The sequence below is a fragment of the Seriola lalandi genome, unplaced genomic scaffold (assembly GCF_002814215.2).
Source record: "Seriola lalandi dorsalis isolate HSWRI2012SDOR001 ecotype SW California unplaced genomic scaffold, Sedor1 jcf7180002054952, whole genome shotgun sequence".
Classification (NCBI taxonomy): Eukaryota; Metazoa; Chordata; class Actinopteri; order Carangiformes; family Carangidae; genus Seriola; species Seriola lalandi.
In genome coordinates, this window is record NW_019525503.1 from 550,731 (window position 1) to 567,486 (window position 16,756).

A 16,756-nucleotide genomic window follows, 5' to 3' on the forward strand; every position below is an offset into this window, starting at 1 on the left:
TAGATGATTGTTCATTTAAAACTCAAACCAGTCCTCAACTGAAGCAGACATTCATGCACCTATCCTGACAGCTGATAGATATTTGTGATTAACTGTGATCCACCGCATCTTAACTCAAGTGTTTGTCTTTTATTGTCATTTGAAAGGTTTCCACACTGTGAAAACTGTGATCTGTGCCAACAGAAGGAGGAGCTCATGTACAGAGCAGCCCATTGGTTTCCATTCATCTGGTTGTGGAGAAGGGAGACTGCTATTCACAGGTTCAGTTTCTTACCTGCAACTGCATTTCTGCTGTTGTCGACAGGTGAAGGTAGCAACACTTTTAAGATCAGAATTTATAAATATTAAACTGTGATTAAGTGATGGATCATCTCTAGCACTGTCACCACCTCCACAGGTGAAAATATTTACCCATTGATGTCAGCATGTTATTTGATCCTTCATTGTCAGTGTTGTCAGACAACATTTAAATATTTCTAGTATTTATGTTGTTGATTAAAGTTAACATAGAAATAGTCACACAATGCTGTACGTGTTACTATTGTGAAAATTCATAGCAGATGTGTTCTATAAAAACCATCAACAAAGTTAAAGCAAGAGCTTCATTAATAACTTTATTGGACATTATAAAATACATTAATTTAAACAATTTACAACACTGGAAACATATAAATGGATTAATTAAATACTGTAGTGTACAATTTACAATCAACTGTAACTATTTAAAATCCAAAATAGTTGTGGATGAAGTTAAAGCTGAATTTCACTGTAATATGTAAGTTTGCTTAATAAAAAGAAGTAGTTGAATCAACAGTGCAACAGAATTTTAGAAGTATAATAATTATTCATCATGAGTCCTAATGTGTGAGACAGTTAATATTTATTTGCTCCAGTAACAATCTCCCTCTCAATAAGTGATGCTGTTGGAACAGCACACTGATATTAACTATAATGGCTGAGGACTATGAAATATCAACTCTAATGTTTTAAACTATTGACAATTTGTTAGAGCTACAGTGGAGTCCAATAGTCATGTGATCGTATGTCTGACAGGCAGAGAGTGTAATACGACAGTGAGGGTGTAGGGAACAAGGAAGAGCATAACTGATCAGACTGAACAATGTTATGGCCACGTAAGTGTTACATTAAAAAATACTATATTATCATATAAGACACTGTGTTTATGTTTGGGAAGAGAAGATCTTCATGTGTGGACACTGCAGGTGGAGGTGGTGCAGGGCCTCCATCATTGATGCAAGAGGTTGTAGGTGTCCCCAAAGATCCAGACCTTGGCTGGATGGAAAAAAATATTATAATAGAGAGAAAGTTTCTATTATAGAAACTAATACTCAGTTTGGAGTCATTGTGCAGGTGCACATGTCGTGATGGTTCTCAGCTCTCAGTGATGTTCTTTATTCTGACACAGAGACAGAATCACTCCAGCAGATGTTTTGACTCCTGTCATCAATAATGAAATGAACTAGAGCTGAAAACTAGCCGACTAACACTGAACCAAACTTAATATGAACAAACACGACACACACGTCCGCTGCTCTGCTCTTTAACAGCACGTCCAGACACGACAGTTCACTGTAATAACGGGATCGTTTAGTGACCGTGACTTACCCACATTGACCAACTCTGTTAACACTAAGGTCGGTGACGTCACCTTCGCTTTGCAGAACTCATTTTAAAACACGTTATAACATGTTTTCCTTTGGCCTATGGTTTTAATACAAGCGGTTACACCACACAGTTAGCTTACACACAGTAACTTCAGCTAATGTTACAAGGTTTCTCCTCATATATGTGATATGAGACTGTTGGACACATTAGGAACAGGGGTGCTGCTTCTTGTGTTTTTGGGTTGGTTAGAATCTCATAGTTAGGCTCTTTGCTGGCTCCTGTTCCCCTACTTCAGTTATCCTCTAGCCTTGTTAGTATATTTGTTTACTTATTTACCCTCCTGGTTACACAACAACTTAAATCAGTAAATTTGATTTACCAATAACACCTGGTTTTATGTTGCTTCCGTTTTCCCTTAGCTGGATCGTAACATAAAGTCTGCCAACATCTAGTGACTGGGGAGACAGCCCCATGACTGTTTCATATACAGACGCCCAAAACCAATATGGCAGCAGTGAACTGAAACCTGGCTCTGTTAGCAGTCCATGGTCAGTAAGTGAAATACTCGATGAGTAAAATTTCCCGGGCTGTTGTATCTTCTTTGCTTGCAAATCAACTGCCTGGTACTGGATGTGAGTCCCACAGCGTCAGACGTCTTACTTTGTCAGCAAAGTGGTTCCACAAAGGGTTTATATCTTGATGCTTCATGTGAACAGTGCAACATCTACTGGCCTGAATGCAAAATGGGCAAATACATACGTTTGTACGTTACAAATTGAATGTAAGTATAAAGTTAAGCATGATTGTATTTTATATTCCAAACATAGATTTATATACTGTCAAAGCAAATCAAAATGTTTTGTATGCATCAAATGTGTCAATATCAGTCAAGTTAAGCTCAATGTCTTTGTTTTAACTAAGTGTCAAAACTGTAAGTTGGTTTGCAATGCGGGTAAAGAACATGTAGCTTTACTTATAAATGTCAGCTTTGGTGGTTGTGCTGTAAAGGTGCAATATAAGATGTGGCCAGAACATTAGTTTAAAATGTTCATATAATGAATTAACACTATCAACAGTGTGTGAAGCAGCCACAGTGATGTCATGATCAAGACCTCCATCTGTTGTGTTTCAGAGTTATCTGCTGAAATGCGCATGCGCACCAGCCAGTCCTGGCCTGTCCTGTGCTGTAATACCACTTTGTGACACTAGACGCTGTGTGAGTCAGCGGAGCGTCAAGTCTGCCCTCAGTCCCACGAAGAAGAACTACTTCCGGCAGCGCTTAAAGTTAGCCTCACAGAAACACAGGAATGGCTGAACCTCCAAACAGGTGATATTCATCTGCGTCCCGAAGGACCGCTCCCGACAAGAAACCACGTTCAACGGCAAAGAAAAGAAGCAACACGAGTAAATCTCGATGTGCATTTCCACCGCTGGAGAAGCTGCTGAGAGGAAAGAGATGCGGTTTGATGCCGAGCTCGCAACTTTCCTGTTAGCCTGGTGAGTATCAATGTTAGCTCTTTAGCTAAAAGTAACGACTGACAAACCGCACCGACAAACATTTCAGGTGGTGATATTGACGTTGTCGACAGACGTTTTAGCGGTTAGTAGGATTGTGTCTGTTGCTCTCAGCTGTTGTCCAGCTAGTGACGTCAGTAACTTTAGGCTCATTTTGTAACTGACTGTAACTTGAGATTGTATGGAGCCAGTAGACCGAGTGAATACACGTCGATCGGTTCACCGTGTTGTAACCACTTTACATTACTGTTAGGAGATCAGCCATGATTGAAAGTGCACTAGGTCTTTACATTTCTCAGGAGATTTCAGCATCCCTCTGTCTTTATCAGGACCTGAGCCAGAACAGATGCAATACCGCCTCCACCTGTCTCACCAACGGCAGAGAGTCCAGACAGTGAGGAGGGTCCAGGTGAGTAACATGCTGTCATTCACTTTTAAAAGTAAGACTTGTCTATACCACTGTGATTAAATCAGACCCACTGCACATGACGGATATTGTCTATGATATTTTCCACATCCCCTAATCAATGCCTCATCTTGCAGGAGTTTTGTCGTTCTAAAACACTTTAGTACATAGTTTAGTGTTTTTATATATTTCCTATGATTACATTAATTGAATACTACACCAAGCCAAATATCTTGTAAGTGAAAACCTATCCAGCAATAAACCTTATTTTCTGAGTCTGCCTTTGTGGTGATGTCGTCATCCCGTCCTCATGCTGCTATATCCTGCCAAGGCCCACCCATGTGTCCTGCAGTATCCCCTTGCCTTCATAAATCTGCAGGTGTATGGAGGTTACAAGTATTTAGATCCTATTTTCACACCTGCATTTAAATTCTACTTGTAACCTCAGTGTCACACACTTGCAGGAATTTTGAGCATCAAGTTTTACAGTTTTGTGCTTTGCATGTTTACATAGACAGAAGCTCTTCCTCTTCCAGTGTCTTTGTTGCCTCACCACTAATGTGTTTATTTATGTACATATATATGAATCTCTTCTACAAATTCTTCACATGTACAATTATCATTTGTTCAGATTTATTCATTAAGTCTTGTTTGTATTACAGTATATGCTAAATGAGGTTTAAGTGGATGATTGATACATCTTTTATGTTCTGAAGTTCTAAGACTGCCTCAAACATTTCATAGTCAAAAGAGGAGCTGCTTGACATGTCCTTCTTTTTCCTCTTGTGTTTTCATAGGGACGGCAGAATCCACCTCGGGCCAGAACCAAACGTTGCGGAACCCAGCATGAAACGGTAAGTCATGCGCATTACTCTAGCCCATACTTATAGGCTGAAATTAGAGTCAAAATGACTGAGCTTGTTAAGTGACCTTAACAAATAATTCCAATGTTTGTAGTTGTAAATCAACATTTGTTAACGTGTAAAATAAATCTGCGTGACAAATTCAAGTTTCTGCACATGGAAAAATTCTGCATGTGTAGAAGAGATTTGTTAAAGTCTGAATGTAAATTATGAACAAATGATCAGTGGTGAGGTTAAACAAAAACATGTAAAAGGAAGAAATGGTTTTGTCAACATCTGTGTCCTGATACAGAGGAGAACTGTAAAACGCTGCGCCCAAAAGTTCCTTTACACTGAGAGCGTTGCGTACTGAGTTTTACACTTTTCTTCTGTGTCTGCACATAGACATCCACAAAAGCATTTCTTCTTTCCGTGTCGTTGTTTAACCTCACCACTGAGCATTTGTTTGATTCATATTCTTCTTGAACAAATACAAATCTTTTCGCCAAACACAATTTCATTTTTTCTTTCCCTCAAATGCACACATGCATTGTTAAAAGCAGTTTGTATTTTGTGTAATTGCATTTCCACACAGATCAGAGTCTAACGTTTAAGATGAGTTAAAATGATATTCTGTTCATTACATTTTAGTTGTCGTCATATCAACTGCGTCACAAAACAATGTGGATGTGATTATTAATATTTGGCTTGAATATTACAATTAAAATACTTGTTTGGAAACTTGCCCTGTCTGATTTGTTAAAGAACTTATTGTGATAGTGATGGAGTAATGAGGAACTGCTCAGTAACAAGTGTCACAGTGTCTGTTTTATGCTGAGAGATGTGTATTAGTTATGTATTAGCTTGCTAGCATTATGTCCACCAGCTTCTCTCGGACCGTGTCTGTCTGCTGTTGGCTGAGGTCATGGACAGTGGCTACGGCCGAAGAAGTATATGTATTCAAAGATGACAAAGACTGTAACTGAATCATTGTTATTTTACTGCAGTTCTTTTTTTCTTTTATTTTAATGATATTCTTAAAATGCATTCAGGATGACACAGTGCAAAGACTGGACACTGACTGTTTCCCTGGTAAAAATGTTGTAAATAGTTTCCATTGGGCACAATGCTGTTACTGTATGTGAGGATTCATTTGTAATGTGTGCTTTTTTATTCTTGCAGCTCACATCATGTGCTGTGGTGCAGTGGATGGATGGGTATTGGTTGAGAAAACAATATATCAATAGACGGATGTTTTCACCTCACACAGTCTTTAGTGTGAACTGAAAATGGACAGTTCAGATTGTGAAGCAGTTGTCAGTGTAGTACAGCTCACGTACATTAGTTTTATTCATAACTTAATTGTTGTCATTGAAAAGGTGTTTAATAAATAAACCTGTGATTAAATTGTACTGAGTGTTTTTCTTCATATTTACATATATTTACATTTAGACACCCTCCGTAAAAACCATCAACAAAGCAAAGTTTCATAAATTTTATTTTACATTAAAACTGCATTAATTTCAACAATTTACAATCAACTGGAGACGTGTACAAAACAATGTAATGGATGAATTAAATGTGTGCAATTTACAATCAACTGTAACTGACAAATTAAAAATAAAATACAGTTGTGAATGAAGGTGCAGGTGAACTTCACTGTCATAAGACAAATTTGCATAATAGAGGTGGATAAATCTTATTTAGTAACAAGTAGAAATGTAAAATAATCCTTCATAGCTCAGTGAGGACAGAGCAACAGTCTGACAGGTCGACTGGAAGCTGTTGCAGCCGTCCGTAAGTGATGGAGGGAAGGTGCAAAAAGTCCAGGAGCCGTTATTCATCATCAGTCTTAGTGTTAGAAAACAATAACATTACAAGTTACTCCTCATATATATGAAATTTGTCAAATGGCTGTTGGATGTGTGCAATTAGCCTGTAAGACTAATGTAATAGCTGTGACAGCTAAACGTGTTAGCAGCATCTTCGCACGGCTCAGCCAGGAGCCTGTTGCTGTCAGGTTGCCGATGCAGGTGGGTTTACCTGGTGTCCTCGTGTGTGTGTGTGTGTGTGTGTGTGTGTTATTGTGTGTTATTGTGTGTTATTGTGTGTGTGTGTGTGTGTGTGTGTGTTATTGTGTGTTATTGTGTGTGTGTGTGTGTGTGTGTGTGTGTGTTATTGTGTGTTATTGTTGTTGTGTGATAATCCATTGTCCTGCTTTCCTTCCAGTGCATGCTGGGATACATTCCAGTACTTCAAACTTTTTTTGTTTGAAGTTTGAATGTTTGATGTAATGAAAAAAAGTTTGCTGCATTTCATCCAGAATTACAATGTTTGAATGTAGAAGTCACATAAATGTAAAACTAATAACATTTACCCTGAAATTACAGAGAAAATCTTGTTAAATTTGTTAGTGTGGACATTAACCTTTAACAAGCTGCATTTTTAATAACAGATAATTACTGTCATTTTACATAGATTTGTATGTAATATCAGAAAGCAGAAAAAATACTGTATAAATAATACAGTCATTTTTCTTTACAAAAATGGGAAGTAAATGTAAGTCATTATTGTTGGCATAATGCTTGAAATATAAGTTTGGCTGTTAATTCACAGATCATTTCTGTAATTTTACAGACTTTTGTTCACAATAAAAAAAAAAACAGAAAATTACTGTTTGAAAACTTAGTTATTTTCTGTAAAATTAGGATTTCTTTTACAGTGTATACTTTCCATTAAACACAAGTCTTTCCCTTAATGGAAAAATGTACAAATTCTACATTAAAAAAATGTATTAACGTCCATAACAGACAGTAGCAACACTAATAGAAACATAAGAAAACCAGAAATATGTACCCTTCACAAGATTAAAGTCTGTTATCAATACTGTTTTCATAATTTAGTGCAACAAATATATTAACCCTGTATAAAATTATCTCCCCATTGACCAATTATCACTGTATACCCAGATTTTGGTGAATGGAGTACAGCCAAACGTTCAAATTACCACGACCTCAGTTTACTGAATCAAATAAATCACATTTACTAAATAAATTCCTTGTGATGTTAACAGCCTGCAAAGTGCTTGTAGTTATGAATAAAAGCATTTTATAAAACAAAAACAAATGAGCTGCTGATTATGCACCAAAGTCCAAACAATTAAAATGCATTGATGCTTCATTGACTTTTAATGTGATTTCAACCTGTTTAATAAATAAGAAACTGACAAACTTCCAAACATCTTTTGAATATCTACTTTACATATTTTAGAAACGAGTGACTGTTTTCCAGTTTGAGATAAACTAGTTAAGATTAGGCTCTCACAGCTGTACACAAATGCAAATGTGCACGACACTCGAGTTCATGCCCTCTCTATTAAATTTTCATTTTGATGTATTCACAGAGATGCCATTCAGCAAAGAGCAGAATGAGTGATATTTATAATTTGGCAAGTTCAAGACTTAAATTCCAGACATACGTCCAATATTTTGCCCGGAATGAATCCTCAATTAAATTAGCAAAGTCAACCGCACGTTACCTCTGCCAAGTCTGAGTTTTTAGGCCCCAGTAAATGTCCAGACACACACACAAACACACACACACACACACACACACACACACACACAGTGTCAGGAGCTTTGTATTTGTGCATCTCGTCCTTTTCAAGGACTGTTCAGTAATAAAACTGATTACTTCTCATCCTCTGTCTCTCACTGTCTCTCTGCCTGATCCCCTTTGTTCTCTCTTCCTCTTCTGTCTGCTTACACTATCGTTCCATCTCTTTTGCCCTTTTCACTTCCTCATTCCCCACTCTCCTCTCTCACCTCCCTCTTGTTGAGGATTCAGGGTCAGCTGAGCCACGTCCTTGTGATTGATGCCCCATCCAGACCTCAATCTTTATGCCATTACGGGCCAATTGCGGCGGGTAATTTGGGCCACGGTCTGAGGACAAGTGACCGAGTCAGCCGGGGGGGGGGCGACAAAGGATTACTAAGCACACTGCTGTCCTCTGCCTCCCTACACACACACACACACACACACACACACACACACACACACACACACATGTACATCCAACCAAACCACCAGCCAGTCGGCCAGGCCGTGTGACGCTGTGAAGAATGTCGCCCCTGTCACCACTGTCCTCTACTCTATCCCAGCATGCACCGCTCTGTTGTAAGTGGCCTTCTCCGCCAACAAAGAGGGCCCTTTTTTTTCCCCCCTCTCACCACACAAAGTGCAAAGACGTGGAGGATGAAAAGGGAAAGAGTGAAGCGACTGACGCACTGCATCAGCTTGATTATGTGAGCTGTAACCGCAGAGACTTCAGGACGCCTGTGTGGGGGGGGGGGGGCAGGGGGGGGGGGGGGGGGGGGCAGGGGGTGGGGTCAGCTGACGGGTTGAGGTGACCGGCTTCCTGCTTTGTCACGGAGACATTTTTCCTGTTCAGGAGGAGACGTTTTGTGCCACACTGTAATGTTTTCCTTTGTGCTACCTATTTATACCTCAGTGCTGCTCTGTGATGGACGGATTGTCTGTGTGTCATTGATCAATGTTTTTGAAAGCCTCTCTGTGAAACAACAAATTAAAATGGATTTAAATTGCCTGAAAACAATTAAAAAAATAACAATCTATTTTGATCTTAACCAACATAATTTATACAATCTCTCTGCATTTACTGTGCCTGTCTTTACTTGCAGCATTTGGTTCAGCCATGTTAAAGCGACCTTGGTTGTTTGCCAACCTCAAGTGAGGAAGAAATAAAGCAATCGAAAGGGAGTGAGCGAGGTCACAGTGTATTTGATTACAGGTCGGGTTGCATGGACTGTCGGTAACAGAGATCAGATAAGGCCCGGAGAAGATTACAGGTAATGGGTCACTTCTGGTTCTGATGTTTGCAGGTATGGGACCGGTACAGGTTTCCAGATCTAGACCCGTGCAGGATAGATGTTGGAGTTATCATTATACACATTTTTTCAAATTATTTATGATAATATTTTCTACTAATTATCTTACTCCACTACTTTTAATACAATCTGTCTTTAGAAAACATTAAGTGAATATTTTTGAACGAGAATGGTTAAAGGAAAAAAAAGTTCAGTCATTAGAGTTGTAAACATCCTGCCTAATTTAACTATGATTGTAAAGAACCAAAGATGATTACGACAAACACATTTATTAGTATTCATAACGTATTTGTCACAGTGACATGAATTAGCCACGCAGGAGTTTACTGCGTCGCAGTGATTCCCCCCGCGATGCATTAATAGATGTTAATTCATGCCGGTGTCAGGAGACCCAACATGTTTATGTGAAGTTTTATGACCTCTTCTTATAAACTGTCCATTAATGAATAGAGCTTTGGTATTGATAAACTATAAAAAATATAATATCAGGAGGCTTGTTATGAGTGTGAGCAGATGAGACTGCCGAGTGAGGGTCAATTCTACTGACGAGCCTGGTTCAGTTTTATTCTGGTAATTAATCATACGTATCACTGGTGCTATACAATGTTGATGCTGAAGTCAAGGTGCTCGGCCTGTTGGATTATAACTACAAATCCCCATTATAATGTCCCCCAGAGAGAGAAGGTTCACACTGAAGGTAGAAGTGGCACAAAGTGTTTCTCCCATTTGGCATCAAAAGTTACACAGTTATGTTTGGAAAGTTGCACGTTTTTAGGCACCGAATCCAAATCCTAGTCCTGTAATATTGGGATACTGAGTCTGATCCAGTTTTATCTAAATGTTGATTAAATATGTATCTGACACACTGAAAGAAAGTGTAGTCCACATTATTCACATGCTACTTGATCTAAATATTGAATACTGAATCAAATCTACAAAATTTATTTATTATTGATGTGATATGATTGAAAATTAAACTGTGAAATTGTGTCACTCTGCCGGAGTGCTTCAAAAACACTCACAGTCCACTCACGGTTGTACAGATGTGTTACAGAGTGATGCTTCTTTTGCTTCATAAACAATCTTTGGCAGAGTGCAGACAGCAGCTCACAGAGAGCACAAATCCACAACAGCAAGTTCTCGTTACTCATGGAATTAATGTTAATTAGCAACAGCTGATATGACCACTGCCAGTGATGTCTGTCATTCCAACCAATGACAATGAAGGTTAGCTTCTAGGTGGCTGAATGTTTGGTGCACCGCTCTATAGGCCGTGCTAGAGACAAATGTTCCCCCCTGAACATTGGCGTTCTTCCCACCTCTGGAGACAGTTCTTGGTGAGTAAAGGAATGAAGTTTGATGCTGAACATGCAACAGCTGTTAATGCTAAAACTGACTATGTAGCAACAACAAAACCTACAAATACTCCGATTTTGTGGCTTCCATGCCACTTGCACACTCCTGCATGAGCACCATGCAATGCAAACACTGTAGCAACACACCATGAACTGACCAAGTCTGCAATAAACATCAAAAGTCATTCAATCATTTCCAAAAAAAGTTTTTTGTTTGTTTGTTTTTTTTTGTTTTCTTTGACAGCAAGTTCTCGTGAAGTTAAAATATTTCAACCCGTTCCAAATAGGAATCAATCTGATTCAAGTATCTGGCAAAAAAGGATAAATAAAGAAACTCTTTTTGGGGAAGTTCTTGAAATATGTTGCTTTGCTTTGGAAATCGGTTAAAATAATCAAATGTGCTGCAAGAAAATCAGACCTTGAGGAGTCAATTACAAACTTAAATAACCTGGTAAGGAGGGAGACTTCCGCAGTGCAGAGCAACAAAGACATGAAGCTCGTTCTTGTCAGCTTCAAGAATGATGTAATTTGCAGGTGTAACCAGCTGCCATTCTCCCTTCCTCTGAAATCAGTCCATTATTGCTGCACAAAAGCCAAGTAATACCTGAGCGAGCTGCACAGCTTTCATCTCAGCTCAATGCTCATATCCACTGACGCCATTCCACAGGAAGAAAATAGCACTTTAATGACTCTTAATAAGCTCCATCTCTGCATTTGTGAAACGCTGCCTCCCATCAAAAATCTGATTCCACTCACTGACTGGACGTAATATTTGATAGCTGGCTTCACAGTTCTCCTCTGAAGCCACGGGGGGTTTAATTTCATGATTCTGTAATATATTTGTGTGACACCATTAACTTTATTTTTACAATGGAGGGAAAGAAGTGGCCTCAGAGCATGAATCTGTTCCTGCTCCTGCAAGACTAACAAGAAAATAGATGTACATTTATGAACAATTTATCAGGACAAAGAAAATGTAAATGGTTGGATGGATGGTGAATTTTAAAATCAAATTCTGAGGTCACAGTGCTTTTACTTTATGTTTTAATTAAACATAGTGTACCGCCTTATTTTCATCTAATCACTCCTCACCTTAAACATGAAAAGCAGAACAATTTTCATATATATATATATATATATATATATAATTATATTTTTATATTTTATGTTTCAGGTTTTTTAAATTTTATAATATAGCTATAACTATATTATTGTACTTTATGTTTCCGGTGTTTTATTTTCACTGCACTGTACTGACATCAAATTTATTTCACTTTTCTATCGCAGCAACCGAGCAGTTTGAGTGTGTTCTTTGTTTGTGTTTCTTTGTGTGCTTGTTGTAACTGGGTTTCCTTAACATTTTTTGATGTCATCTTGAATTTATCTTTAATTAAATGTAAAACATTGTTCCACATGTTTCGCACTGTTCATCCCTGGATAAAATGATATATGAGGTCTGTAGTATATATAAGGCCTGGATTGGTTGAAAAAAATATTCAAATATATTCCTTAAAAAAACACTGAATAAATAAAAGTAAATGGTCTGAAGTCCAAATTTTACTCAAATATTAACGTATACAATTAGTCCATTTATGTCTTCAGGTATCAAAAAGTAAAAAGTAGTTATTATGAAGAGTGAACAGTTGCGCGCAGCCTCTTGCAACAAGTGATATTTATGGGGCACTTCCCCAAATGAACTACAATCTTGGCAGATGTGGTTATACTGCAATCACTGTTATTATGCTGCACTGTATTAACGCTGGAGGATGTGCAGTTAGTCTAATGGCTGTGTTGGAAGATAATGGAGAATTATGACTTATTAGTATATTCAAATGTCAGACTCATTTTCTGGCATTTGATGACGATGATGTGCACACGTCAAACCATTTTCCCCATCACCCTTTCTTGTTTTACATGAATGTTTTATTCATAATGTCAAAAATGCCTCAGTGGATGTTCTCTATGTCAGTGACTATCAACACCACTTCATATGACACATTGAGCCATAAATAGGAGCTGGGGCTCAGCATTTGCCTGTTTAAGTTATCACTTTTCTGTTCAACTCATGGAAATAAACCAAGAGCGGTTTTAATTAATAACTTTCCAGCTCCGAGGATAATAAGTCTTTTGTCATTTTGTGTACACTTTGTACCACAGCAGAGAATTACAATATTACCTTGGCAGTTATCATTTGGTAGCAAATCTCTTTGAGGTATTAAAATGTTTCTTATGAGAAACCAGTATGTATTTTTGTATAGTGTATGTTTGCATGATGATTTTTCATTTACTTTGTCTGAATAAACATCTTTTCTAAAATATGACACTGATTCTAATGTCTCACAATGTTGATATTTATCTTTATTTATCTCATCTCTGACTGGATATTTACGATAACGTTGTATATGGAGAAGTGCTAGTTGTTGTTCCCTTTATGCTTCTCAACAAAATAAAAATTATGTACAGTCAATGTGAATGAAGAAAAAATATGAAATAAAACTTTTTTAACTGTGGAATCGCCTCTTGTTATACAACCCTGTGTCAAATGATGAATACATGATCCTTGTAACCTTTCATTTATTTGATATATATTGTGCATTATGACATATTCCTAGGGATTGTCACGTGTAGGAGATGAATTGGCTGTTCCAGTGACTGTACAGGAAAAATGAAGATTACTGCCAACTGATTATAGCCTATATGTGATAGTAGGTGTGTAGTATGAGGTTTTTCTGCCTTACTATAGTATGATGTTTTAATGACTTTTTATGCCTTTATATACTACGACATTTTTATGACTTTTTCTGCCGTACTATATACTATAACGTTTTTATAGCTTAATATAATATGACGTTTTTATGGCTTAATATAATATGACGATTTTACTCATTACTATACTATGATGTTTTTATGACTTTTCATGCCTTACTATATTATGACGTTTTTATGACTTTTTATTCCATACTATACTATGATGTTTTAATGCCTTGCTTTACTATGTCATTGTTATGACTTTTTATGCCTAACTATACTATGATGTTTTTATGATGTTTTATGCCTTGTTATACTAAGTCATTTTTATGATTTTTTATGCCTTACTATACTATGACATTTTATTGATTTTTTTATGCCTTACTATACTATGACGTTTTTATGCCTTGCTATACTAAGTCATTTTTATGACTTTTTCTGCCTACTATACTATGACATTTTTAGGACTTTTTATGCCTATCTATACTATGATGTTTTTAAGACTTTATATCTTACTATACTATGACATTGTTATGACTTTTTATTTCTTACTATACTATGATATTTTTATGACTTTTTCTGCCTACTATACTATGACATTTTTAGGACTTTTTATGCCTATCTATACTATGTCATTGTTATGACTTTTTATGCCTTACTATACTATGACGTTTTTATGACTTTTTATGTCTTACTATACTATGATGTTTTTATGACTTTTTATGCCCTACTATACTATGATGTTTTTATGACTTTTTATGCCCTACTATACTATGACATTTTTATGCCTTTATATACTATAACATTTTTATGACTTTTTCTGCTTTACTATACTATGACATTTTATTGATTTTTTAATGCCTTACTATACTATGACGTTTTTATGACTTACTATACTATGACATTTTTATAAGTTTTTTTTGCCTTACCATAGTATGATGTTTTTATGCCTTACTATACTATGATGTTTTAATGACTTTTTATGCATAACTATACTATGCTGTTTTTATGACTTTATATCTTACTATACTATGACATTTTTATTATTTTTTATGCCTTAATATACTATGATGTTTTCATGTCTTACTATACTATGACATTTTTATGATTTTTTTATGCCTTACTATACTATGACATTTTTATTATTTTTTATGCCTTAGAATACTATGACAATTTATGGCATTTTAATGCCTTGCTATACTATGACGTTTTATGTCATACTATACTATTATGTTTTTTAGCGTTATCGTGCCTTATTATACGATGTCATTTTTTTTAACGTTTTTATCCCTTACTATACTATGACGTTTTATGCCATACTATACTATGATGTTTTTTGGCGTTTTTATGCCTTAATATAGTATGACATTTTATGCCATACTATACTATGACGTTTTTTGGCATTTTCATGTTTAATTATACAATGTTGTTTTTTTTCATCTTTTTTGCCTCACTATACTATGACGTTTTATGCGTTATCATGCCTTTTTATACTATGTTGTATTTTTGACGTTTTATGCCATACTATACTATGACGTTTTTTGGTGTTTTTATTCCTTAATATAATATGACATTTTATGCCATACTATACTATGATGTTTTTTGGCGTTATCATGCCTAATTATACTATGTCATTTTTTTTACATTTTTATCCCTTACTTAACTATGACATTTTATGCCATACTATACTATGACAATTTTTGGCGTTTTTATGCCTTAGTATAGTATGACGTTTTATGCCATACTATACTATGACGTTTTTTTGGCGTTATCATGCCTAATTATACTATGTCATTTTTTTTACATTTTTATCCCTTACTTAACTATGACATTTTATGCCATTCTATACCATGACGTTTTTTGGCGTTTTTATCCCTTACCTAACTATGACATTTTATGCCATACTATACTATGACGTTTTTTGGCGTTATCAAGCCTTTTTATACTATGTCATTTTTTTTACATTTTTATCCCTTACCTAACTATGACATTTTATGCCATACTATACTATGACGTTTTTTAGCGTTATCATGCCTAATTATACTATGTCTTTTTTTTTACATTTTTATCCCTTACCTAACTATGACATTTTATGCCATACTATACTATGACGTTTTTTAGCGTTATCATGCCTAATTATACTATGTCATTTTTTTTACATTTTTATCCCTTACTTAACTATGACATTTTATGCCATACTATACTATGACTATTTTTGACATTTTTTGCCTTAGTATAGTATGACGTTTTATGCCATACTATACTATGACGTTTTTTCGCGTTATCATGCCTAATTATACTATGTTATTTTTTTTACATTTTTATCCCTTAGTATAGTATGACGTTTCATGCCATACTATACTATGACGTTTTTTAGCGTTATCATGCCTAATTATACTATGTCATTTTTTTTTAATTTTTATCCCTTACTTAACTATGACATTTTATGCCATACTATACTATGACGATTTTTCGCGTTATCAAGCTTTTTTATACTATGTCATTTTTTTGACATTTTTATCCCTTACTTAACTATGACATTTTATGCCATACTATACTATGACGTTTTTTAGCGTTATCATGCCTAATTATACTATGTCATTTTTTTAACATTTTTATCCCTTACTATACTATGACATTTTATGCCATACTATACTATGATGTTTTTTGGCATTATCAAACCTTTTTATACTATATTGTATTTTTGAAATTTTTTGCCTTAGTATAGTATGACGTTTTATGCCATACTATACTATGATGTTTTTTGGTGTTTTTATTCCTTAATATAGTATGACATTTTATGCCATACTATACTATGATGTTTTTTGGCGTTATCAAGGCTTTTTATACTATATTGTATTTTTGAAATTTTTTGCCTTAGTATAGTATGACGTTTTATGCCATACTATACTATGACGTTTTTTGGTGTTTTTATTCCTTAATACTATGCATTTTTTGACGTTTTTATTCCTTAATATAGTATGACATTTTATGCCATACTATACTATGATGTTTTTTGGCGTTATCAAGGCTTTTTATACTATATTGTATTTTTTACATTTTTTGCCTTAGTATAGTATGACGTTTTATGCCATACTATACTATGACGTTTTTTGGCGTTATCATGCCTAATTATACTATGTCTTTTTTTTTACATTTTTATCCCTTACCCAACTATGACATTTTATGCCATACTATACTATGACGTTTTTTAGCGTTATCATGCCTAATTATACTATGTCATTTTTTTTACATTTTTATCCCTTACTATACTATGACATTTTATGCCATACTATACTATGACGTTTTTTGGCGTTATCAAGCCTTTTTATACTATGTCATTTTTTTGAAATTTTT

At 35.6% G+C, this 16,756-nt stretch overlaps 1 protein-coding gene across 8 annotated transcripts; it reads left to right on the forward strand.

Moving 5' to 3' along the window:
• The first annotated feature begins 2,773 nt into the window (after positions 1-2,773).
• On the forward strand, positions 2,774-5,799 carry LOC147817480 (uncharacterized). Of its 8 annotated transcripts, none has more exons than XM_087170542.1 (6): positions 2,774-3,123; positions 3,441-3,550; positions 3,879-3,943; positions 4,345-4,401; positions 5,276-5,367; positions 5,572-5,799. In XM_087170542.1, the coding sequence occupies exons 2-6, from the start codon at positions 3,488-3,490 to the stop codon at positions 5,634-5,636; spliced, it is 342 nt and encodes a 113-aa protein (XP_087026668.1). In that variant the 5' UTR covers positions 2,774-3,123; positions 3,441-3,487; the 3' UTR covers positions 5,637-5,799. The 8 variants fall into 8 exon arrangements, 3 of the variants coding, with proteins under 3 accessions (XP_087026668.1, XP_087026667.1, XP_087026669.1); XM_087170541.1 differs by having other exon boundaries at positions 3,471-3,550; XM_087170543.1 differs by lacking the exon at positions 5,276-5,367 and having other exon boundaries at positions 2,775-3,123; positions 3,471-3,550.
• Positions 5,800-16,756: the final 10,957 nt, after the last annotated feature.

Bases quoted from the DNA above. Each gene is read 5' to 3' on its own strand.
- LOC147817480 (XM_087170542.1), top strand. From the start codon at position 3,488: ATGCAATACCGCCTCCACCTGTCTCACCAACGGCAGAGAGTCCAGACA. The intron at 3,551-3,878 runs GTGAGTAACATG...TATCCTGCCAAG, and splicing joins AGACAGTGAGGAGGGTCCAG to GCCCACCCATGTGTCCTGCA. The intron at 4,402-5,275 runs GTAAGTCATGCG...TATGTCCACCAG, and splicing joins GCGGAACCCAGCATGAAACG to CTTCTCTCGGACCGTGTCTG.